The following is a 26,053-nucleotide window of genomic DNA, read 5'->3' as shown; positions in this document are numbered from 1 at the left end:
GCCACTCAAGAGGCTGAGAAAGGAGAAATGCTTCAGCCTAAAGGGTAGAGGTTGCTGTGAGCTATTATCAGGCCACTGAACTCCAGTCTGGAAAAAAAATGATACCCCGTCTCTTAAATAAATATGATTTAGTAACCTTCATGGCATCTGGTTGAGAAGGAAGCCTGAGTTTTGAATAGGGAGGCAATGCTCTCAGGCAGCAATGCCTTATAAGAACTAAATTAGAGCCAAATGGGTCATTTTAAATATTCTAGTAGCAACATAACAGAAGAGAAACACGGGCTGGGTGCAGTGGCTCATGCCTGTAATCCTAGAACTCTGTGAGGCTGCAGTGGGAGGACAGGTTGAGGTCAGGAGTCCCAGATCAGCCTGAGCCTAAGACCAAGACCCAGTCTCTACTAAAAATAGAAAAAATTAGCCAGCTGTGGTGGCCCCTACTTGTGTCCCTGCCTCCCAGGAGGCTGAAGCAGAAGGATCGCTTGAACCCAGGAGTTTGAGGTTGTCACGAGCTAGGCTGATGCCAGGGCGGCACTCTAGGCCAGGCGACACAGTGAGACTTTGTCTCAAAAAACAAACAAAAAAAGGGACATGTGAAAATATTTTGATTGACATAATTTATTTAACTAAATGTACTGAAAATTTATCATTTCAATGTGTGATCAATAAGGTACTATTAATGAAGTATTTTTGGCAAAACCTTCCAAAGCCACTTTGTATTTCAAACTTTGAGAACATCACAATAACAACAGCACATTTGGATGCATATGTCTTATTTTCCTACTTTTATTTATATTAAGGTTGGTCAGTGGGTCCAGGGAATGTCTACCTGTTTGTTTCATATAATTGCTTATGAATTAATTATTAGTATTTTCCTCATTTAACTTATTTCACTGAGGGTTGCAAAATAGCATTTTTCTAATTCTATTATATCCCTCGAATGTAGTAGTTCTTATTCTTTTATTAAGAACTGCGTTTTCTGATGAGCTCTTCAATACATTCAAAACAAATGTATCAGGAAAGGAAGGATAAAAGCTTGATTACCTTTTCTCCAATCCATTGTCATGACAATGATGATGTTTCACCATCAAACAAAGAAAACGTAAATAATATTTTTCCTAACATTATTTGTTTATTTGATAGGATTCCATACACTACAGTCTATATCTAATTTTGAGTTCAAAGAGGTCAGTGAGCGACACTTCTCATTACCTTGTTTCCTTGTGCCAAATTTTGAGATTTTCTAGAAAATCCAAAATCCAAATCCAAATTTTTATATTTTCTAGAACACACACACATGTGTGATACCCTTTGTCTGTTATATAATTAGCAAATTGATGAAACATTTGGCCTTTTTCTTTTTACTTCACTTATGGTGTTTCTTACCATAAACAATATCCTGGTTTTATATTGTGTACTTTATCAATCTTTTCTTTTATTAGTACTTTTTTTTTTACCCCTGCTATAGACTCTCACTCTGTTGCCCAGGCTAGCGTGCTGTGTCATCAACCTAGCTCACAGCAACCTCAAACTCCTGGGCTCAAGCCATCGTCCTGCCTCAGCATCCCAAGTAGCTGGGACTACAGGCCTGCCAATATGCCTGGCTAATATTTTTTTTCTATTTTTACTTGTCTGGCTAATTTCTTTCTATTTTTCTAGTAAAGAGGGCGTCTTGGGCCGGGTGGGGTGGCTCACGCCTGTAATCCTAGCACTCTGGGAGGCCGAGGCGGGCGGATTGCTCGAGGTCAGGAGTTCGAAACCAGCCTGAGCAAGAGCGAGACCCCGTCTCTACTATAAATAGAAAGAAATTAATTGGCCGACTGATATATATATAAAAAAATTAGCCGGGCATGGTGGCGCATGCCTGTAGTCCCAGCCACTCGGGAGGCTGAGGCAGAAGGATCACTCGAGCCCAGGAGTTTGAGGTTGCTGTGAGCTAGGCTGACGCCATGGCACTCACTCTAGCCTGGGCAACAAAGCGAGACTCTGTCTCAAAAAAAAAAAAGAAATTAATTGGCCAACTAATATATATATATATAAAATTAGCCGGGCATGGTGGCCCATGCCTGTAGTCCTAGCTACTCAGGAGGCTGAGGCAGAAGGATCGCTTGAGCCCAGGAGTTTGAGGTTGCTGTGAGCTAGGCTGACACCACGGCACTCACTCTAGCCTGGGCAACAAAGCGATACTCTATCTCAAAACAAAACAAAACAAAAAAAAAGACGGGGTCTTGCTCTTGCTGGGCCTGGTCTCCAACTCCTGACCTCAAGCGTTCCTCCCAATTTGGCCTCCCAGAGTGCTAGGATTACAGGCGTGAGCCACCGTGCACGGCCTTTGTACATTTTTTATTAGATTTGTTCTGGGTCATTTTGTTTTACTTTTAAAAATTTACTTTATAGGCCAGGCACAGTGGCTCATGCCTGTAATCCTAGCACTCTGGGAGGCCGAGGCCAGAGGATCTCTCAAGGTCAGGAGTTCCAAATCAGCCTGAGCAAGAGTGACACCCCGTCTCTACTAAAAATAAAAAGAAATTAATTGGTCAACTAAAAATATAGAAAAAATTAGCCAGGCATGGGGGCGCATGTCTGTAGTCCCAGCTACTTGGTAGGCTAAGGCTGAAGGATTGCTTGAGCTTAGGAGGTTGAGGTTGCTGTGAGCTGGGCTGATGCTACGGCACTCCACCTAGGCAATAGAGTGAGACTCTGTCTCAAAAAAAAAAAAATGTACTTAATAATTTTTCCTTGTATCCTTCACATTCTTTACTCATAAATGATTGTGAGGCTGGGCATGGTGGCTTACACTTGTAATCCTAGTACTCTGGGAGGCTGATGTGGGAGGATTGCTTGAACTCAGGAGTGCCAGACAAGCCTGAGCAAAAGGAGGCCCATCTCTACTAAAAACAGAAAAACATAGCTGGGTGTGGTGGCCAGTACCTGTAGTCCCAGCTACTCAGGAGGATGAGGCAAGAGAATAGCTTCAGCCTGGGAGCTTGAGGTTGCTGTTAGTTAGGGTGATGCCAGGGCACTGTAGCCTGGGGAACAGAGTGAGATGCAGTGGAAAGAAAGGAAAGCAGGAAAAGAAAGGAAAGAAAGAAATAAAAGAAAGACAAGAAAAGAAAGAAAATATTGTCTAATTTTGATGATTTTAAATTATCAATAATGCAGGTTCAATTCTGCTAAGTAGACATTTTTACATCTATGAATATAATCATGTGATTGTTCTATTTTTGTCTATGAACATTACAAAACTTATCCTGGAACTTCGTAATATTGAAAGGATTACTCCAGAAATCCATGGATAATTGAATTTTGCCATTATATATATCTTTTATTTATTTATTTATTTTTGAGACAAATTCTCACTGTGTTGTCTGGGTTAGAGTGCCGAGGTGTCAGGCTAGCTCACAGCAACCTCCAACTCCTGGGCTCAAGCAATCCTGCCTGAGCCTCCTGAGTAGCTGGGACTACAGGCTGGGACTACATCGTGCCCGGCTAATATTTTTTCTCTATATATTATAAGTTGGCCAATTAATTTCTTTCCATTTTTAGTAGAGATGGGGTCTTGTTCTTGCTCAGACTGGATTTGAACTCCTGACCTTGAGTGATCCTCTGGCCTCGGCCTCCCAGAGGGCTAGCATTACAGGCGTGAGCCACTGTGCCCGGCCGGCAAAGATTCATTACTTGACCAAGGTAACATCAGGCTCCTGAGCCTTGAACTAGGCCCTTCTGTGGGCTTTACCGTAAAACCATGATTTAGCAAAGAACCATGCTCAGTCTAGCAAGAATCCTCTGCTCAATATCGGGTCACTTCCCAGGGTCTCTGGGAAAAGGATGAGGAAGACGGGGCCACTGCTTCTGAGTCCTGGAGGCCCGAGCCTGGAGCAGAGCAGAGCGCAGCGCGCTTGCAGGGAGGAATAGAGCGGAAAAGAGTGGGCGCAGGCGGGTCACCAAGGCCAGCGTCCGGCGACAGCGTCGGCCCTGTGGTTTCCCTCTGCACGGACAGAGCCCTCCGTCTGGTGTCCTCTGCAGTGGCCGGGGAGCCGTGAGGGACGCAGGACAGCGTGGAGAGGCGAGCAGCCAGAGAGGCGGTAGCGACGGAGCAGCCCTTGGTGATAAAAGCCACGCTCAGGCCACACGGCGGCACGACAGTGAGCCACCAGGAAGGCGCATTCAGAGTCTGTGTCCGCGTGCACAGTCTTGCCTTTGGCCAGATGTAAGGCTCGTGCGAGGACCACGAGCTCAGCCCTCTGGGAAGCGGTGCCCACAGGGAGCCCGCGGCCTGCAGCGGGAGGTGGGGACGGTGGTGTGGGGCGCGGCGCCTGCCATCAGCCCGGGTGGAGCTGCCGTCCACACAGGGCGAGCTCGGCGTGGGTGGGGCTGGTCCCACAGGCCCGCCCTGGGGGCTGCGGAGGCCTCCGTCATTCCTGAGCAGCTGTGTGAGGCCAGCGTTACATGGGGACAGCAAGTAGGGTAGCCGGGTTGAGGGTAGGAGACCGAGATAGAGACATAGAGGTGTTTTCAACAAAGGATGGAATGCTTCTATACTGGAAGGGATGAGAGGAGCTAGGGAGTGGTGCGGTGCAAAGATCCTGTCAATGGTGGGTGGAGAAGACCTGTAGGTATTGACTCAGGGTGAGCCAGGGGGCGGCGGAGGCCAGTGTCTGAAGGCAGGGCGGCCCACTGCAGACAGGGGTATCTAGCTGTTTGGAGAAGCAGGCCACAGGGGCCTGAGTGGGGCCAACGGCTTGGGTAAGTGCTCCCTGGGCAATGCCTTGGGGCCCATCGGTATATAGGGTGAAGTGTTTGCCTGGGTTACGGAGATTTATTTAGCATGGGAGAATGAAGCAGGGTATTGCAGAGTTTTGGGATGGCCTGTTTGATGGCCCCCGGAGCAAGAAGGGGGCCCAAGGTTATTATGGTGGAGGATCTCTTACTTGGGCCCAAGGTTTTAATGGACAGAGCCCCTGGAATGGACAAATAGGGCCAGGACCTCAAAGGCAGAGGGACTAACCCAGGCCAATTAGCAGACTGGTGTCTGGTTGAGGTCCTGGTCTGAAGACAGAGAAGCGCAAGGGAGGACACGGGGCCAGCCTGGAGGTGGGCTGTCATGGCCAAGACACTGCTCCTGGGTTTCAGCACCAAATGTAAGGTTTTTTGGTGGAGAAAGGAAAAGGCAGACAGAATGGGGCCAAACAATGTGGCTTTATGGAGAGCTCCAGGGCTAGGATCACTGGTCCCAAGGAATGAGGTCAGAGAAGCCGCACCTGTTTGGAGGGGGTTAGGGCCTTTGATGCTATCTTAGGCGGAAATAGGACAGGTTGGTGGTATTTGCAGAATCCAGGATGTGAAACCAAAAAACTCCTTATCTGGGTGAACATTCGGCTGTGGTTGTTTTTTAACTCAGCTGGGCTGGTCATTATTTTTGGTGGGTCTTGTGGCCTTCTTTTCTGTAGGGAGGGGAGGGGTGCCTGCCACCAGCCTTACAGTGAGGACTTGTGTAAGTTCAGTTACCTTAAATATGAGAACCAAACAGATCCAAACTGCCTGGTTGAGAGTTTCCACGGGTCCTCAGAACACTAAGGGTCCCATGGACTGGACAGGGAATTTTGAGGAGGCTAAAGTACCTCCCTCTTGGGTGCTCATACGCCATGTGGACTTGTGATTAATCCCCGTTCTAGAAATACCTCTCAGAATATTACTTTACTGTTCCTTGTGTAAGAGTACATACTAGGATAAATTCTGACCTTAGATGAAAAACCTTGATTTATCACACAAATCACAAGCTGTGAAGCCCACGGCATTGGTATTTTTGTCTTCTCCTGGAAGGTCCACTTTAACTGTGCTGCACATTAACAGGTATACCCTTTTTCTAAATGGTATATAGGCCCCATATCTGGGGTGCAACAGCATGGAGACGCACCTGTGTTGTTGCCACCCATGACTATGCACCTGCCCATAAATTCACAAATCAGTCACCCTCTAGAGACAAATTGGATTTATCTGTCTCTTTCTTTGGTTTCTTGGCTCCTTCTGCATTTGGGCCTCACTTTGCATGTATGGACATTTTACAAAACAAGTGGCAAGATAGCCAGTACCAGTCCATTAACCAAAGTATGGGCAAGAAGAAGAAATTACGGGAGTGGAAATTCTGGGGTGTTACTCCTGATCTATTTGGGGTGGTGGTGCCCATTTGTGACATGCACATGGACTTAGTGAGTACAGGAATGCCTCTAACCTGTAAGGACTAGAGAACTCATTAGGAGAGAACCACATTACACCCTGGAGTGATGAAAATCACCATGAGGTATTAACAGTGGACTGGCCATTACTAGGAGCTTTGCCAGTTGTTACAGAAGACAGATATCAGCTGAGATGAAGGTGCAAAAGCTAGATGAAGAATTACAGTTAGAAAAGTATATGAAAACCTCCACATTTGTGTCAGCAGTTAGCTTTGTGGATAAGTCTGAAACTCAGAAGATGCAGTTGGAAACTCAATTCTGGTGTTTTGTGCAGCTTGAAGGGTGGAAGACCCACCAGGCTAAAGTGTGAGCCTTGTGACAGTCCACGGATGTTCAACAATTTGAAGGACCAGAAAATCAAATAGTTACTCAAACTGAAGAGGCAGCAAGTTAAAAAGACAGAATTTGCATGGGGAGAGTCTGCACCCTGGAGACATGAGATCTGCAAGAAATAAATTTAACGTAGAAACTAAGTTTGCTTTGAGAAATTGTGAGGTCTAGTTTGCTTGTCAACCATGAAATCATCTGAACTTATCTGTTTGGATCTACTTCCCATTTTTCTTCTATAGACAGGTACACACATGCATTTCTTCCTCTATAGTTCTTACACAAAGTTTATTTATAGCTTAATATATTGTATATTGCATTAAATGTAAATCTGAACAAAACATCTCTATGTGTTCAGTTGGACCAGAAAAAGCTATGCACAAAGACAAATTCTGGATGAAAATTTATGAATAATGATTTAGGATTTAAAGGTATAGAACTGAATTATTCTCCCATATGGTCTTTATTCTAAGCATATCAACAACTCCATAACTACAAAATAAGGAAAACAATATAGTAACTATGAGAATATTCTGAAATTATTGAAAGTTTTGTTCCTCAGAATACAGTGATTACTAGATATTATTCCATTGTGTTGCTCAACTAGTACATTATTTTCATTTGTTAACTATAATTGTAGACAAGATAACATAGTTTAACGTTTGTGGCAGAGTAGCATTTTATTCATTGCACATCTGTGTTAAACCATTAAGAACAATTGAATTAAAAAAAGCAATTGAATATTATTAATCAAAACAAATTAATTAACATCTGGCCTAAAGCATTTTAAAACTCACTAGATGTTCCTTGGTCACAAACACCAAGAAACATTATTTTTGCTCTAATATAGTGATGTTAGAGTTATATACTGTCTTTTAAGTTTGTTGTTATTTATTTATTTATTTATTTTTTTTGAGACAGAGTCTCGCTTTGTTGCCCAGGCTATGGTGAGTGCCATGGCGTCAGCCTAGCTCACAGCAACCTCAAACTCCTGGGCTCAAGCAATCCTGCTGCCTCAGCCTCCCGAGTAGCTGGGACTACAGGCATGCGCCACCATGCCCGGCTTATTTTTTCTATATATGTATTAGTTGGCCAATTAATTTCTTTCTATTTATAGTAGAGACGGGGTCTCCCTCTTGCTCAGGCTGGTTTCGAACTCCTGACCTCGATCAATCCCCCAGCCTCGTCCTCCCAGAGTGCTAGAATTACAGGCGTGAGGCACCGTGCCCAGCCAAGTGTCTCTAAAGTTTGATGCGAATTATTTAGTATACATCGAATTGAACACATATACAGCCTCTCATATAGGAGACAACTTCACTCTTTTCTGATATCTGTGAAGATGTTTTTATTTCTATTACATGAAATAACATTCAAGATTTCCATGTCTCCTAACACATGAAATAATATTCAAGATTTGTATTTTATTGTACTATTAAGATACGTCAGTATTTTAACCAACTGGCCAGTTTTTTCATACTTTAGGAGCAACTGGTAACATAATTTCTTTTGAAAATTTGCTTTAGTTTTTACCTTCGATGATTTGAAAATTTAGAAAGTTTCTTAGTTTAATACAGAATAAAACCCCTGATTACATAGTGTATATTTACATGCATTATTGTTTTATGATTCAAACACACAAATAACCTCTTTAGAGTTTCTTAATATACTTTACATTTGCCATAAACATTTATGGAAGATTGGTGTTAATAAAATTGGCATAATATTGAATAAACCTCTCATAACTCTGATGTAGAAACAACTGAATACATATCTTATATAGACATTAAGAATGAAAGGATAACATAAACTGATTTTAAAATGAAAGTACATCAATATTTGCTTTTGGAAAATTTCAAAGAGAGTAAATACAAATTACCCATTGACTGTAACTATACCTGTCCAAACGTGAGTGTTCCTGTGCTTTTGAACAACATGAGCAGATAAATTATCTAACTGCTTCGACTTCGCATTGTCTACAATACTCTGGGTTAGTGTAAAATCTGAAAGTGTGCTTTAGTTTTTAACTGTGTGAATCCACTGAGGTAGTTAGATGTAAATTTTGATTTAATACTTCTACACATTTATTGCACCTGTAAAATTTCTTTCCCTATGGACGATCTGGTAACTTCCAAGTTGTGTATTTACATTAAAATTATTTTCACTTGTATTATATCTTATACAGTTTGGTGTTATGAATTCTCTGATGTTGAGTAAGGTGTGATTTAGGCTTAAAGGCTTTGTCACATTCTTCGCATTTTTAGGATTTTTCTGTAGTATGAATTCTCTGATGTTGAGTAAGTAGTGAACTATGGGTAAAGGATTTACCAGATTAATTACATTTGTAGGGTTTCTCTACACTGTGAATTCTCTGATGTCGTCTAAGATGTGAAAGAGTAGTAAAGGCTTTGCCACATTCTTTGCATTTGCAGGGCTTCTCTCTGGTATGAATTACCTGATGTCGTCTAAGGCCTCCTGACTGGGTAAAGGCTTTGCCACATTCTTTACATTTGTAGGGTTTTTCTCCGGTATGAATTCTCTGATGTTGAGTGACTTGTGAACTACGTCTAAAGGATTTACCACATTCTTTACATTTGTAGGGTTTCTCTCCACTGTGAATGATCTGATGTTGCCTAAGACTTGAAGGCCGGGTAAACGCTTTGCCACATTCTTTGCATTTGTAGGGCTTCGCTCCCGTATGAACTGCCTGATGTAATCTAAGGATTCCTGCCCATGTAAAGGCTTTGCCACATTGTTTACATTTGTAGGGTTTCTCTCCAGTATGAATTTTCTGATGCATTCTAAGCTTTGAAAACCGAGCAAAGGCTTTGCCACATTCTTTACATTTGTAGGGTTTCTCTCCACTGTGAATCATCTGATGTTGCCTAAGACTTGAAGACTGAGTAAACGCTTTTCCACATTCTTTGCATTTGCAGGGTTTTTCTCCAGTATGAATTAACTGATGTGTTCTAAGGCCACTGGACTGGGTAAAAGACATGCCGCATTCTTCACATTTGTAGGGTTTTTCTCCAGTGTGAAGTCTCTGATGGATTCTAAGGTTTGCCATCCATGTAAAGGCTTTGCCACATTCTTGACATTTGTACGATTTCTCTCCAGTATGAATTACCTGATGTAGTCTATGGCTTACTGACTGGGTAAAGGCTTTGCCACATTCTTTACATTTGTAGGGTTTCTCTCCAGTATGAATTATCTGATGTTGTCTAAGGCTTGCTGACTGGGAAAGGGCTTTGCCACATTCTTTACATTTGTAAGGTTTCTCCTCAGTACAAATTTTGTCATATTCAAGCTGTGGATTCTGGCTTATGGTTTTGCCACATTCTTCAGGTTTGTAGAGGTTTTCTTCAGTATCAATTGTATTATGTGTTCTTACATTGGATGACTGATTAAAGACTTTCACACCTTTATAGTGTCTGTATGAATTTTCTCCAAAACCAATTCCCTGATTTTGAGAATGCTTTCCTGACTGGGCAAAAGCTTCTACACGTTCATTACATTTGTAGGAATAGTCCTGAATATGGGTATCCTCATGGCTAATAAGCTTGAAACGTTGGTGACAGACTTTCTCTGTACTGGATCTCTGCACATTGAGCTTTCTTATATTTACTAGAGAATGAGACTTGGTTCAAGTTTTTTTCAGGTTTATTGCTTTGATATGTTCTCTCATCAACATGAATACCCTGATACTTATTTAGGGTAGAGTTCTGGATAAAGGACATCAAAGTTTTACTAGATATGTAATGTTTCTCCAATTTATCTATTCCCTGAAATTGGTTAAGCAATGATGACTGGGTAATTACCTTGCCATACTGATCATAGTTGTTGGTTTTCGTATGTAATGGTATTATTGGTTTGTGAAAGAATAATAAAGTTTTAATGAAGGGCTCATCAACTTGGTGAGATTCAGAAATATTCTCTTGAATTCCAAATCTCTGGTCTTCAGAAATAATTGACTGAACACTCAATCCAATCCTATATCCAAAGTCCTGGGTCTCTCTGGGGCTTTCAAAAGACTGGTTATTATTTCCTTTAATATGTAGTCCTAAAAAGAAATGCAGACATAATGTAAATGACATGCTGAGTTCACTGAGAACAAAAATGACTAACTACTACAGCAACAGAAAGACTGCAGAACATACAGAATTCATCATGGAACGTAAAGCTTAAGGGCGTTTAACAGGAAATAGGCAAACCTTTTTAGTGGGAAAATACACATGCAGAGTATTTCAGATAAAACACATACTGCCAACAGTTTGGACAAGTATCCAAAATGTCTAGTGTGGCTGGATGGTACTACATTTCCCCTGAACAAAGCCATTATCTGAAGGATGGAGTAGGTAGGTGTTTTTAGTACCAAAAGTGAAAAGTCATCAAAGAAACTTGGAAATGTAATCCAGGGAAAGGAGAAAAATATTTAAATGATGCTAATGTAGTTATGATATATAAAGTAATTCTACAAGGATTTCAAATATCTGTCTAAATGTGCTGTGCCAGCTAAATGACAACACATACAACTAAATAAGTGGAGGAAAACAATGCATAAAGAAATGAGAGTATTAACAAAGAGATTTAAAAAAAACTAAACAAAAAATAAAAATCAAATTTAAATATTCACTTGATAGGGTCAACAGCAGACTTAATAAAAGGCCATTTGAAATTATAGTTAAGAGAATGAAAATAAAAAGAGAAGAAAAGTGCAGAGAGCCTAAGGGACTTATTAATACCACCAAGCATGCCAAAATATTTATAATGAGAGTCCTATAATGATAGAAATGAAAAAAAATAAGCAGGAGTATACCTGAATAAACAATATCTGAGAACTTTCTAAGGTTCAGGGAGAAAATAGCATAAAATTTAAAGAAGCTGAAGCTACTCCAGCCAGGAGCAACACAAATAGAGCCAAAACAAGACACACTGTCATCAAAGATTTTAAAGTTTCAAAGAAAGAAAATCTTGAAATCAGCAAGAAAAATATGACTTAGTATGCACAAGGGCACTTGAATAGGATGATCAAAAGATTTTTTAGTAAAAAAAAAAAACTTGCACAATTTATACCCAAGAGGTATACTCTAAATGAACTGCTAAAGAGAGTCAATTTTTTGCCGGGCGTGGTGGCTCACGCCTGTAATCCTAGCACTTTGGGAGGCCGAGGCGGGCGGATTGCTCAAGGTCAGGAGTTCGAAACCAGCCTGAGCGAGACCCCGTCTCTACCAAAAATAGAAATAAATTAATTGACCAACTAAAAATATATATACAAAAAATTAGCCGGGCATGGTGGTGCATGCCTGTAGTCCCAGCTACTCGGGAGGCTGAGGCAGGAGGATCGCTGAGCCCCGGAGATTGAGGTTGCTGTGAGCCAGGCTGACGCCACGGCACTCACTCTAGCCTGGGCAACAAAGTGAGACTCTGTCTCAAAAAAAAAAAAAAAAAAAAAGAGAGTCAATTTTTTATATTGAAAACTAAAATATTAGCCACACTCAGTTATGGGAATATAAAGATGTAAGGTGAATGTAATCATACACATACATATAGTATTGTGTTATAATTACAGTGAATAAAACACTTTAAACTCTGCTATAGATTTTTAAACAAGCTGTAAAATAACCACAAATTTGTTAATGGATACAAAATCAAAAATAATATAATTTTTGACATCAAGAGAATGCAATGTAGAAAGGCAGGGACTTTGTATGCAATGAAAGTTGTCAACTGAAAATAGTTTGGTATAACTTTGAGATGTTTTCTGTAATATCTATGAGAACTACAAAGACAATATTTTTCGTAGATACAAAACTCAACTCCTGGGATTAAAAAGAAAAACAATTATGCAAGTATAGTAGTTACACAAAAGGAAATGAGAAAAAGATTAAAACATGTCACTAAAAAAAAAAAAAACCCAAAAAACAAAAGACAATGCAAGAGAAGAATAAAAGAGCTATAAGACTTACAAAAACAAAATGAAAGTCATTCTCTCTTGGTATTTATTTTCTATAAAAATAAATTAGTCAATCAAAACACATATTTTCTCTTAATAAATTTAAGAAATAAGATCTACCTTTATGCTTTCTTTAAAAGACCCACTCTAGGCCAGGCGCAGTGGCTCATGCCTGTAATCCTAGCACTCTGGGAGGACGAGGTGGGTGGATTGCTTGAGGTCAGGAGTTTGAAACCAGCCTGAGCAAGAGCAAGACCCCGTCTCTACTATAACTAAAAAGAAATTAATTGGCCAACTAATACCTATAGAAAAAATTAGCCAGGCATGGTGGCACATGCCTGTAGTCCCAGCTACTCAGGAGGCTGAGGCAGAAGGATCGCTTGAGCCCAGGAGATTGAGGTTGCTGTGAGCGAGGCTGAGGCCATGGCACTCACTCTAGCCTGGGCAACAGAGGGAGACTCTGTCTCCAAAAAAAAAAAAAAAACAAAAGACCCACTCTAAACATAAGGGAATACATGCATAAAGTAAAAGAATTAAAAAACGTTATTCAATGCAATGTCAAATAGTGTTAACATTAACAAAATATTGTCACAAAAATTGTCACAAGGGACAACAGAGGGGATTATATAAGATTCCATTGATCAGGAAGCTAGTAGTATTAATATATTTGAATCTACAAGTATTAATATATATGCACCTACCATCACACCTCTCACATATATGAAGCAACCTTTTATAGAACTGAAGGAAGAATCCGACAGTAGCAGAACAGTAGGATAATTTGATGTTACATTTTTAATAATCAAAAGAAATAAACAGACAAAAGGACAAAATTGAAATAAAGGACTTGAACAACACTACAAATCAATTATACCAAAAAGTCTTACTCTGAACTCTCCACTCAACAGAATACACACTATTTTTAAGCAAACATAGCATATTATACCAGAGATAATCTTAATGCTACAAAACAAGTCTCAACAAATCTAAGTAATAAAATGTGGTATATGTATACCATGGAGTACTATTCAGCTATAAGAAACAACGGTGCTATGGCACCTCTTGTATTTTCCTGGATAGAGCTGGAACCCATTCTATTAAGTGAAGTATCCCAAGAATGGAAAAATAAGCACCACATGTACTCACCAGCAAATTGGTATTAACTGACAACACCTAAGTGGACGTATAGGAATAACATCTATCAGGTGTCAGGCAGGTAGGGGGGAGGGGATGCGTATATACATACTTAATAAGTACGATGCCCACCAACTGAGGGATGGACACGATTGAAGGTCCACCTCAAGGGGGGAGGAGGCAGCAAGAGAAATATACATAACCTTAACATTTGCACTCCATAATATACTGAAAAATAAATAATAAACAAATCTTAGTACATAAAAATCCACACAGTATTATTTCTGAATACAATAGAATAAAACTAGTAGTAAAAACCAAAAGGATAGTGATATGTTCACAACATACATGAATATGTGAACATTAAACAAAAAACTATTGAAAACACCCTTGTTCAAGAGCTAAAAGAAGGCCGGGCGCGGTGGCTCATGCCTGTAGCTCACGTCCTAGCACTCTGGGAGGCTGAGGCGGGTGGATTGCTCGAGGTCAAGAGTTCCAGACCAGCCTGAGCAAGAGCGAGACCCCGTCTCTACCATAAACAGAAAGAAACTAATTGGCCAACTAATATATATATAGAAAAAATTAGCCGGGCATGGTGGCGCATGCCTGTAGTCCCAGCTACTTGGGAGGCTGAGGCAGGAGGATCGCTCGAGCCCAGGAGTTTGAGGTTGCTGTGAGCTAGGCTGATGCCACGGCACTCACTCTAGCCTGGGCAACAAAGTGAGACTCTGTCTCAAAAAAAAAAAAAAAAAAAAAAAAAGAGCTAAAAGACTTAATATTGTTAATATGCTTAGGGTACATAAAGTGAGCTACACATCTGATGATGAAATCTCTAACAAAATACCTATAGAAATTTGCACCAATAATAAAAGAAAGCAAACAATATTGGAAAAGAAAAACAAAGTTAGAGTCATTATACTTTTTGAATCCAAAACATTACAAAGCTACAGTATTCAAAACAGTGCAGTACTGTCAAAAAGACAAACAGATAATGAAACATATTAAAAAGCCCAGAAATAAAGCCTTGTGCATATAGTCAACTCAGCTGAGCTATGCTCAGCAAAGCTTCCAGAACACCACAGTGAGGAAAGGACAGTCTTTTCAACAAATAAGGCCAGGAGTACTAGAAATTCAAATTGGCCAAATTGAAGTTGGACCTTGCCCTTGCACTATACACCAATGAGAATTCAAAATGGACTTTTTTGTAGCCTTCCTAAATGGAATTTTGACATTTCTTCTTTAGTTCACTGTTAGTGTACAGAAATACAATTAATTTTTTATTTCATTTGTATTCTGTAACTTTACTGATTTTTTCATAGTTCCAAAAGTTTTTTCTGTGGGGTAGTCTTTAGGTTTTTATAAAATATAAGATCTCTTCTCTGCAAACAAGGACAATTTGCCTTTCTACTTTCCAATTTGAGTGACTTTAATTTTTCCTTTCTCTTTTCTTATTGGTCTCACAATGACTTCCAGTACTATGTTGAATAGGAGTTGTGAAAATGGATATCCTTGTCTTGTTCCAAATCACAGAGAAAGGCCCACTGCGGTGACCCACACTGGTAATCCTAGCACTCTGGGAGGCCAAGGCAGGAGGATTGCTTGAGGTCAGGAGTTCGAGACTACCCTGAGCAACAGAGACCCCATTACTACTAAATACAGAAAAATTGTCCGGTTGCAATTGAATGCACCTGTAGTCCCAGCAACTAAGGAGGCTGAGGCAGGAAGATCATGTAAGTGAGCCCAGGAGTTTGAGGTTATATTGAGCTAGGCTGATGCCATGGCATTCTACTTGGGGCAACAGAGGGAGACTGTGTCTCAAAACAAAAGAAACAAACAAAACTCACAAATCTCAGAGAAAAAGCTTTCGGTACTTCTCTGTTCACTATAATGTTAACATTTTTTGTCATATATGGCATTTATGGGGTTGGCAGATATTCCTTCCATACCTAATTTCTTCAGTGTTTCTCTCATACAGAAATGTTGTCAAATGCTTTTTCTGCATCTGAAATGGCCATAAAAAATTAAGATACCTAATAATAAACTTAATTAAAAAGGTGAAAAATATCTACACTGAAAATAAAGAAACATGGATGAAGAAATTGAAATACACATGAATAAATGGGAAGTTACCTTGTGTTAATGGATTGAAAAAATAATTTTAAAATGGCCATATTACCCAAAATAATCTACAGATTCAATGCAATGTCTATCAAAATACCAATTGCTGGCTGGTCCGAAGGTATATCACTTGATTTTTCACAATCAGTTACAGATTGGACTCCTTGTTCTACTACTTTCGCCTCTCCTCACTACTATACTTGACTAGTCTTAAGAAGAAAAAAAAAACAATTGTATTCTTTACAGAAATCTTTTAAAAGCCTAAAATTTATATGAAAGTAGAAAATATTCCAAATAGCCAAAGGAATCCTAAGCAAAAAGAACAATCCTAGACACATCACAGTACCTGACTTTAAAATTCACTTAAAAGCTAGAGTAGCCAAAATAGCATGGTACTAGCATAAAAAATGGATAGATCTGAAGGATATTATGTTAAGTGAATAAGCCAGGCAAAAAGGCAAATAGTGTATGGTTGTACTTGTTTGGAATCTAAAAAAAAAAAAAAAGAAAGGGGTTGATATCACATAAACAGAGAGTAGAACAATAGTTACTAGAGATCACGGGAAGGGGAGGGTGAAGTGAGATTTCTCAATGGGCACAAAATTATAATTTTGCAAAATTATAGAAGATGAGGCAAGTTTTGATTTTCTACTTCATAGTAAGAGGACAATGGTTAACAGTAAGATATTGTATATTAGTTTGAAATTTGAAGACCAGCTTGTGTTCTTATCACAAAGAACTAATATGCATGAAGAAATAAACACTATGATCTTATCGTTATATAAGATATCTGTAAAACTTTAAACTGTACCCTATAAATATGCACAATTAGGCCGGGCGAGGTAGCTCATGCCTGTAATCCTAGCTCTCTGGGAGGCCGAGGCGGGCAGATTGCTCGAGGTCAGGAGTTCGAAGCTAGCCTGAACAAGAGTGAGACCCCGTCTCTACTATAAATAGAAAGAAATTAATTGGCCAACTGATATAGAAAAAAATTAGCCGGGCATGGTGGCGCATGCCTATAGTCCCAGCTATTCGGGAGGCTGAGGCAGTAGGATTGCTTGAGCCCAGGAGTTTGAGGTTGCTGTGAGCTAGGCTGACACCAGGGCACTCACTCTAGCCTGGGCAACAAAGTGAGACTCTGTCTCAAAAAAAAAAAATCACCTTTAAATATCAAAAGTGTTTCTCTCACAAAATATTAATAATATAGTTTCAAACAATAAATACACTGTGAATTTCTGACTATTTCCTTCACTACTGCCAGCCTTAGACATGATAAAAGAATCACTGACAACCAGTGATTTTTTTTTTTTTTTTGGACATAAACCCTTTAGAAGGTCCTTTAATAGGAATAGAACTGGAGTTTTCCCACCTCCAGCTCCCAAGTCCTCCTCTCACCCCTGGCCAGTCCATGTCACCATCAGCCAGGCTTTCCTTGGGATTGCCTATGACTAGGCTGCAAGCTGTTTGCTTCAAACTGGGAGTGGAGAGAATTAGAGAAATCTGAGGCTGCTTTGTAGAAATGCAGGACCACAGACTCTGAGCCTACAGCATTAGGAGGGGGATATTAGGTAGCTCCTTGCTGTGTCCTCAGTTGCCTCCAAAGAAGAGTCTGGATGGGTTATGGAGGGACCACCATGGGGGCTACTCTTGGAGTCAAGACGCTATGGTAAGGCTTACAGCCTTAAGGCTCAAGTGCTCTCAGCTGTGACTTGGGGACCCTCTGGGATGGGATCCCAGAGTCATTTTACAGATGACCTGGTGGGTGTCTTCTGCCTAAGGGTGGGTAGGTGGCCCAGGTGCAGTGCAATCCAGTGAGGTAGGCAAAAGGTTCCATCCTAGTGCACTCTAGGGATCCCCCAAGAAAGCCCAGCATTCTTCAGAAGGACTAACCAGGACCACTATGGTGGACCCAGATGCTCCTCCTTCCACTGAACCCTGGCTCCCCCTCTGCAGTGCCCAGGCTCTATTGTAACAGGCTGTGTCTTACACAAGGATAAGCCAACAAGGGAAATGGGGCAGAGAAATCCAACCCATGGTCTTTGCATTTAGCTGTGCACCCACAAGGCAGTACCTGTCCCTTTCTCTGAGTCTCCTGGAGGTGCTTTTTTCTAGAGACAGAGTCTCACTTTGTTGCCCAGGCTAGAGTGAGTGCCATGTCGTCAGCCTAGCTCACAGCAACCTCAAACTCCTGGGCTCTAGCGATCCTCCTGCCTCAGCCTCCTGAGTAGCTGGGTCTACAGGCATGCACCACCACGCCTGGGTAATTTTTTCTATTTTTACCATGTTTCCCAGAAAAAAAGACCTATGCATCAAATAAGCCCTAGCAGGTTTTGTAAGCATTTGTGCAATAGAAGCCCTAACCCTAAAATAAGACCTAGTGATGGGAATGGCTACACAGCATATCTGCACAGCCCATGATTTTCCTCCAGGAATGCTAAAGAAGACCAGCAGCCCTTCTCATCTCCTCCATCCTGACAGCTACTATCCCAGAGGTGACCGGAAAGGTGCAGGCAGCCCACCAACAAGGTCGGCTCCTTCTGTAAGGTCCCGGCCATCCTGTGTGTGCTGCAAGCTGAGGCTTTGAGGGGAAGGTCTCCTCAGTGAAGTGAGGAGCAGGACGCTCTGCTTTAGGTATTGTGTGTTCCCAGGGAGAAGAAGGAAAGCTGTGGCTGCCATTTTACTCAGCACTGCGGGCCTCTCTCACCCACCACAAACACCAGGGGACAGGGGGAAAGCTTCAGCAAGCAGTCTCCTACTGAGCCCAGAGAAATCATTTCTGCTCCACTGTGCAGACTGGACCCAGTGCTCACTGGATCTCCCATAAATAAGCCAGCCCTGCTCATTTAATGAGAGCTCTATTTCTCGACATGAGAGATTGGGGCCAATGGTTCTAAAGGAAATAGAGTTGCAAGAAATTCAGGATGGAATTCGGGATTTAGAGACTCATCATGATGTTCAAGAAGAAGACAACTATATTCGAATAAATGTAGATTGTTGTACCATACATAAAGGAAATAGAGTCGAAAGAAATTCAGGATGGAATTCAGGGTTTGGAGAGTTATGATGCTGTTCCAGAAGACGACTTAACTGTATTTGAATAAATGTAGATTGTTGTACCATATATAAAAAAAATCACGTCCCCTGAAAATAGGCTCTAGGGTGTCTTCTTGAGGAAAAAGAAATATAAAACCCTGTCTTATTTTCGGGGAAACACAGTAGTTGTTGGGCTCATTTCTTTCTATTTATAGTAGAGACAGGGTCTCGCTCTTGCTCAGGCTCGTCTTGAACTCCTGAGTTCCAGCAATCCTCCCGCCTGGCCTGCCAAAGTGCCTGCCAAAGTGCTAGGATTATAGATGTAAGCCACCATGCCCAGCCTATAAATCACTTTTAATTCTAGTATAAAAGCTACAAAATGAAACTACTAAAAATAAAGACAGCTAAAATAATTTAATGAATAAACAATATAAAAAGGTATAAAGTGGCCGGGCGTGGTGGCTCACACCTGTAATCCAAGCAATCTGGGAGGCCGAGGCGGGTGGATTGCTCAAGGTCAGGAATTCGAATCCAGCCTGAGCAAGACCCCATCTCTACTAAAAATAGAAAGAAATTAATTGGCCAACTAAAAACATATAGAAAAAATTAGCTGGGCATGGTGGCACATGCCTGTAGTCCCAGCTACTGGGGAGGCTGAGGCAGTAGGATCGCTTGAGCCCAGGAGTTTGAGGTTGCTGTGAGCTAGGCTGATGCCACGGCACTCACTCTAGCCTGGGCAACAAAGTGAGACCCTGTCTTAAAAAAAAAAAAAAAAAAAAAAAAAAAAAAAAAAAAAGGTCTAGGCTGGGCGCGGTGGCTCATGCCTGTAACCCCAGCACAATGGGAAGCCGAGGATGGAGGATTGTGCCAGGTAAGGAAGGGAAGACCAGCCAGAGGAAGAGGAAGACCCTGTCTCTATTAAATTAGCTGGGCATGGTGGCACATGCCTGCAGTCCCAGCTACTCAGGAGGTTGAGGCAGGAGGATTTCTTGAGCCCAGGAGTTTGAGGTGGCTGTGAGCTGGGCTGATGCCGTGGCATGCTAGCCCAGGCAACAGAAAAAGACTCTATCTCAAAAACAAAACAAAGAAATATATGATGAATAGCACATGAAACTAGTATAAACATGGATATTGTGAATATCCACTTTAAATTTCTAATCTTCATTCTTAAAAGAAACTGTTAATTTAAACTATATGATTAGATTTTTTTTAACATTTAAAAATTAAAAATCTAATTAAATATTTAATGTTTAATATGTATTTTAAAATTTAAAGGGACATCCTTTGTACTCTGATAAAATTAGAGTCTCAGTATCTGTAATATCACCTTTGAAACCTCCATAGAATTGGAAATTAATAAAACAGAAAATATTAATATCTGACATCCATCTACAGTATTCCTTAGATTTCTAAACCAAATATGACAATGCCCACCACTACATTCACACAATTCTGACAGCACACAAAGCAGAACTTAAAAAATGGTTTAACATACAAGTAGTCATCTATATGCAGATTTTTCCAGAACTCCAAGGGAATGGATGACAAGATAGCGTAGGCCCTCGCATTCCAAGGGAAGGACTTTGGCTCTCACTGTGAATTTGATGGAGGATCAGTGAAGAGCAAAGGGAATTTTCAGATAAAATTTTTCACAGTCTTAGTGAGAATCAATCCTCAGATAATTTAAGAACACGAGAAAGAACATGTCCTTCTATGAGAGCAAGAGAAATAAACCCAGACTTCTCAAAAATTAGTTTCCTTGTGGCAGAGCTTCTGAGACCACATGTTAAGGTCTGGCTTCCTCCATGACCTTTGAACCTCTCACCTGTGTCATCTGCTGCATGCACTCCCACCTACCTAGGTGTTGGGCTACTGCATCCTCTCTCCTCACATTCCAGGACTCTTTCATTTGTTTCAAAAAGGTGACCAGGTCCAGCTTAGAGACAGCAAGTTCTATTTTATTAGAAAAGGCACATGAATTTTGTATGGGGTTCTTCAATCTTGAACTTAGTATTGTACTCAGAGGAGAAGAGACAATCTTATCAAAAACTTTAGAAAGTTATTCTCCTAAATACTATTTCCTGACGACTCCTGTAGAATATTTGGGAAGCACTTTAAACTTGTTGATCCAGTGCTTTACTTTCAAGTATGATTGAATCAACAATAAAAAGGAGAAATATGATTTTAAGGTGTGGACAATATTTTACATCACTGAATTTCTAGAGTCACCACTATGGTAGAGTGAAACTATCAAACCACCTGAAGAAAGAAAAAAAAAAAGATGTTTTTCTTTACATTAAAAATCCCCCATTTTTTTCCCTGAAACTAGGAAACTTAACTCATTCATACAATCAAGGCACAAGCTCCCAAAACACATTCTGCAAAAAAAAGAAATGAAAGCCTTGAGGTATATTAGATATTCTGGAGGTAAGTAATTCTCACCGACAGAGACCAGGTTTCTGTAAGTCTCCAACATCACATCCCTGTACAAATTCCGCTGAGCAGTGTCCAGGTATTCCCACTCTTCTGGAGAGAAGTCTATGGCCACATCACTGAATGTCAACAGTTCCTGAAAAAATAAAATAAATAAAATAAAATACAATAAAATACATTGACCATGTAGCTGTAGCAAGAATTCTTAGGGTTCAGGTATTCCCTCTCCTCCAGAGAGAATTCTGTGTCCACATGACTGTTAACAGTCCATGAATAAAAATCAGAAATGGATAAATGAATAAATGACCATGTGACCATGGGCAGCTTTTAATTGTACCCAAGACAAAATGCGGACATTGAGACTATTGGCCCTGAGTAGTTTGTGAGTGTCCTGAATTACACAAGAAGATACATTTTAACACCCTAATATTTCTTAAGGTATTCTCCACTTATGTGGAAAGAGAATGACATAAGAGCTACAAAATTAATGGAGATACTATGTTTTTATAGAATATAAAATATAAAACTAAAACATCAACACATGAATACACAGTTTTGAGTGATATATTTACATCCTACAGAATCAGCTGTATCAATTGCTCGGAAGAAAAAGCCATGGTGCGTTAGAAGCATATTTCTCAAATTTTATTGGGTATAACAATGAACCGGAGATCTTGTTGTAAGGCAGATTCTGGTTCAGGAGATCTGGGTAAGGCCCAGATTCTGCATTTCTAACAAGCTCACCAGTGACACCAATGCCTCAGGTCTAAAAGCCACACCTTTGGAAAGGACAGATTTAGAACTCTGAGGGAAGAAATCATGAATGATGTGGAATTGAGAGTATTATGAAATATACGAACTATAACATAACAGTAAGTAAAGCAGTAATCCTTTTTGAACATTTACTGTATACCAGATGTCATTCCAGCAGTTTTTCATATATTAATGCTTAAAACCACAAAAAGAATCTATGAGAAAAAAATAATACTATTATTTTATGAGAGTATTTTGCCAATGATCCAATAAACAGCAGAGCTCGTTTTTTACCCCAGTTTATCTGACTTAGAATTTATCTCAAAGGGACATACAGGTCACTTTACACAGACAGCCCCAACTGAATGTTCACAGCAGATTTCATAACTAAGAAGAGTAATGAAAACAGGAAGGCAGAAACACAACACTGATCAAATACTTACATTTTGTACACACAGATACACAGATATGGTAACTATATACATAGTAAATGTGATAAAGTAAAACCCTTTTAAGGAAATATATTTAATTGTAAAACATTTATAAAGCTATGTTGATGATTTTTAGGCATACTATGGAGACCAGCACACACAATGATATAAACAGAAATAAAATCTTTTTTTTCAATTTTTATTTATTTAATGTGCCACATTTGTTATATTATAAAGCTTTAAGATGCTTAAATATATTACTTATATGTTAATTCTTGTTTCTTTCCTTTGAAAATACAGAGAAGTAATAAAGTAACTTATGTTTGTGATATTAGGGGAGAAAAAAAAGGAAACCTATAAGACTGAGGCCTGTTTTATTTTTTTTTTTTTTTTTTTTTTTTTTTTTTTTTTTTTTTTTTTGAGACAGAGTCTCGCTTTGTTGCCCAGGCTAGAGTGAGTGCCGTGGCGTCAGCCTAGCTCACAGCAACCTCACACTCCTGGGCTCAAGCGATCCTTCTGCCTCAGCCTCCCGAGTAGCTGGGACTACAGGCATGTGCCACCATGCCCGGCTAATTTTATATATATATATATCAGTTGGCCAATTAATTTCTTTCTATTTATAGTAGAGACGGGGTCTCGCTCTTGCTCAGGCTGGTTTTGAACTCCTGACCTTGAGCAATCCGCCCGCCTCGGCCTCCCAAGAGCTAGGATTACAGGCGTGAGCCACAGCGCCCGGCCTGAGGCCTGTTTTAAATCTCCCAATTTCAAAAGCAGTCTATCCAGTCATCAAGTATGAAAGCCTTTATTCTCCAAAGGAAGCCATAAAGAAATGGAAACTGAAAACAAAGTGGAGTTTTTGCATTAAATGAGATGGTTTATACATATCACTCAGTAAACTCCTCCAAGATGGCATTAATGACAAAGAGAAAAATACAAAACTTTATAGTGAAGGAATCTTACTGATAGCATCTTAACGTACAGAATAAAGTTACGATCCTTTGTAATGGGAAAAATTGGTATCAGGTGTCGATGAACACAGATTGGACCATAATCAGCACTGTGATATGAGTGGGAAAAATTAAACCATAATGTGAATCTAATAGATATCAGAATCTGTGGAGAGGGGACAGGTGATGGCGTGTCTTCAGGTGGTGGCCATGTGACCCTAACTGGAAGCCTGGGCTGAGAAACTCTTAGTTAACTCTTGTCTCTCAAGCATAGACATCCTTTGGGATTCCAGGCCCCACTCTATGCAACGCGGTTCTGCAGGTTTGGAAGGAGTTTATGAATTGAATTTTACAGCAAGTCCCTGTTAATGCAGGCAATGCTCTCCCTAGACCCATTATCAGTAGCACTCAGATATAGCAGGCACATCACACAGTCCCTTACACCCAACACTCTTATCATGACACAAATACTGTCATGAAAGATCACATTCTTTTGTTGTGGCCCAATTAGAGGACGGGGGATGGACACAGAACATAAAATAACGACACAGACACTCACTGACAGTACATGACTCGAGTGCCCAATTCACTGGTTGCTTTATTTTTATACCCTTTACACCCAAGGTTAGTTCCTTGTACTTGAGCATGTGAGCATAGCAGCGATAACTATTAATTTTGGAGTTGTTTCACGCGAGAACAATGGTCCAATGATCTCAGACCTCAAAAACGGTTAATTAAGGAGCAGGACATAGCTCAAAAGCCAAGGCCAAGATAAGCAACATAAAGCAATGCAGCCATCTGAAGAACTTCTTGTTCTCTTTCCCAGCCAGCAGTCCTACACCATTGTATCTGTCTTAGGTTGCCCCTACCTTGAGGAAGCTTACCCGTCATTGACTACCAACCATCTCACCCGGCAGGACCTTGGGAATCTTCTCCTTATCTTTATGGCCTCCAGACTCCCACCACGGGGGCCCACCGTGTGGGAGCTGGGCAACATTTGCTTAAGTGCAGAAACTCAGGCCTCTTATCATGTCACAAGGCAGTAACTGTCTGAAGAAAATACTGGCTACCGATGCCTCCTGCAGCAGACGTACATTACAGGCTACAGTGAATGATTAGAATAAGGCATAACGACAGAATCAGCCCCCAACTCTCTTTGATGGCCTTTCAAAGTTTACAGAATGCTGGAGAAAGCAGCAATGTTCAAGTGAGTCTACATTACCAAAATGACATGTATACATGTGTTAATGTGTACTCTGTTAATGTGTATTCTGTTAATGGGTATTCTAATGTAATCTGAGCAGGTGCCAGGTGATCTCAATTATGTTACAGAGCTCTGTGATGGGAACATCCCAGTGTGTGAGTTAATCTTCATAATACCCTGGGAGACAAATGATAAATGTCCCCAAATTCCAGGCAGCATTCAGATGAAAGACCCAGTCTTTGTACTTCCTTTCTGTTTCCCAATCACTGATTTAAAGAGGAAAATTTGTAAAATGAAAGCTATGTACAGACAGATAGGAGGCATACAGAAAGGGGTGGGATGTACTTTTAACAGTTGTTAGAGGCAAGGACCCTCAAAGACCCTCAACTCCCCTATGACTTGTCCTACGCACGGACTTCGCCCTGGAAAATTCCAGCTATAGCTCCGAGAAGAATGCAGTCCATGACATGCTGACCACGGAATGCTCCAGGATGTGTTGACTGCAAATGTTCCGGTTGGAGATGAGTAATCAGTCAAAAACAGGATACTGATAAGACACTGATTAGGGCTAATCAACCCAGACCCAAGCCTCATCGTCACCACTCTATTTTTTGTTTTGACTTCCTTGTTTTTGTATGCCTATAAAACCTACTAAAAATCTAAATAAGCAGACCTTGACAACCATTTGCTTGGTCTCGTTTCTTTCTCTCGCTCATCTCTTTCAGGCACGGTCCCCCTCGCCCCCGCGAGTAACAGAAGGTCCCGCGGGCCGGGACAAACAGTGCCTTATTTTAATTTTTAGCAGGAGAAAGCACAGACTGAGGACCCCACAGGGGAACCAGGGCCGAGCCGCACCGGCGGGGACGCGGGGCTGCAGGCACAGACGGACCTGCCCAGAGACGGCTTCGGGCAGTGCGGAGTCCTGCGAGGACCAGACCGGACCCCCGCGGTCCCGGCGGCCGTCCTTCCCCCGCCCTGTGGCCGCAGGGGAACCAGGGCCGAGCCGCACCGGCGGGGACTCCGGAGCCGACGCGGGGAGCCCCGGGAACCGCCACAGGCACTTCCAGCCTTTGCAAACCCCGCTACACTCACCGTTTCCTGGCGTCCGAGCTGTCCCGGCATCCTCCTTCAGATCTTGCGGGACCCGCAGGTCGCCTGGTGACGCCGGCCGCACCAGACACACCTGGATCTCCCACCCTGAGGAACAAGCAGCGGCAAACGCGCCTGATGAGCTGCCGCTAGAACCAAAGTCCCGGGTAGATTTGTAAGAGCCGCCCCGTCCGGTTCCGCCGCGAGCCTGATTGGACAGTTACCACGCAAGCGCTCCTGATTGGACAGAACAGCATGACCGGCCCCTTAGTTCCCTGAGTGACAGCTCTTGGACCCCACGTAGTCAAAGCTATGCCCAGAGTTTCCTCTTCCCACAGAGACCTGGCAGGGCCAGGAATATATTCACAGTTAGCCTTGTGTATATATAACGTTATATGCTT

General features: G+C 41.2%; 1 protein-coding gene across 2 annotated transcripts; it reads right to left on the bottom strand.

The window, feature by feature from the left end:
• Window positions 1-6,832: 6,832 nt before the first annotated feature.
• Window positions 6,833-25,823, bottom strand: LOC105871922 (zinc finger protein 267-like). 2 transcript variants are annotated; one of them, XM_012765570.2, is made up of 4 exons: window positions 25,656-25,823; window positions 21,238-21,364; window positions 20,653-20,748; window positions 9,626-10,617 (listed from the first exon to the last, which is right to left on the bottom strand). In XM_012765570.2, the coding sequence occupies exons 1-4, from the start codon at window positions 25,683-25,685 to the stop codon at window positions 10,109-10,111; spliced, it is 762 nt and encodes a 253-aa protein (XP_012621024.2). In that variant the 5' UTR covers window positions 25,686-25,823; the 3' UTR covers window positions 9,626-10,108. The 2 variants fall into 2 exon arrangements, with proteins under 2 accessions (XP_012621025.2, XP_012621024.2); XM_012765571.2 differs by lacking the exon at window positions 20,653-20,748 and having other exon boundaries at window positions 6,833-10,617.
• Between the last annotated feature and the right edge of the window lie 230 nt (window positions 25,824-26,053).

The sequence above is a fragment of the Microcebus murinus genome, chromosome 13, assembly GCF_040939455.1.
Source record: "Microcebus murinus isolate Inina chromosome 13, M.murinus_Inina_mat1.0, whole genome shotgun sequence".
Lineage (NCBI taxonomy): Eukaryota > Metazoa > Chordata > Mammalia > Primates > Cheirogaleidae > Microcebus > Microcebus murinus.
This window is presented reverse-complemented; position numbering and strand designations above follow the sequence as displayed.

Bases quoted from the DNA above. Each gene is read 5' to 3' on its own strand.
- LOC105871922 (XM_012765570.2), bottom strand. From the start codon at position 25,685: ATGCCGGGACAGCTCGGACGCCAGGAAACG. The intron at 20,749-21,237 runs GTGAGAATTACT...CTAATAAAATAG, and splicing joins CAGAAACCTGGTCTCTGTCG to AACTTGCTGTCTCTAAGCTG. The intron at 10,618-20,652 runs GTAGGTGGGAGT...ATTTCTTTTTAG, and splicing joins TGCAGTAGCCCAACACCTAG to GACTACATATTAAAGGAAAT.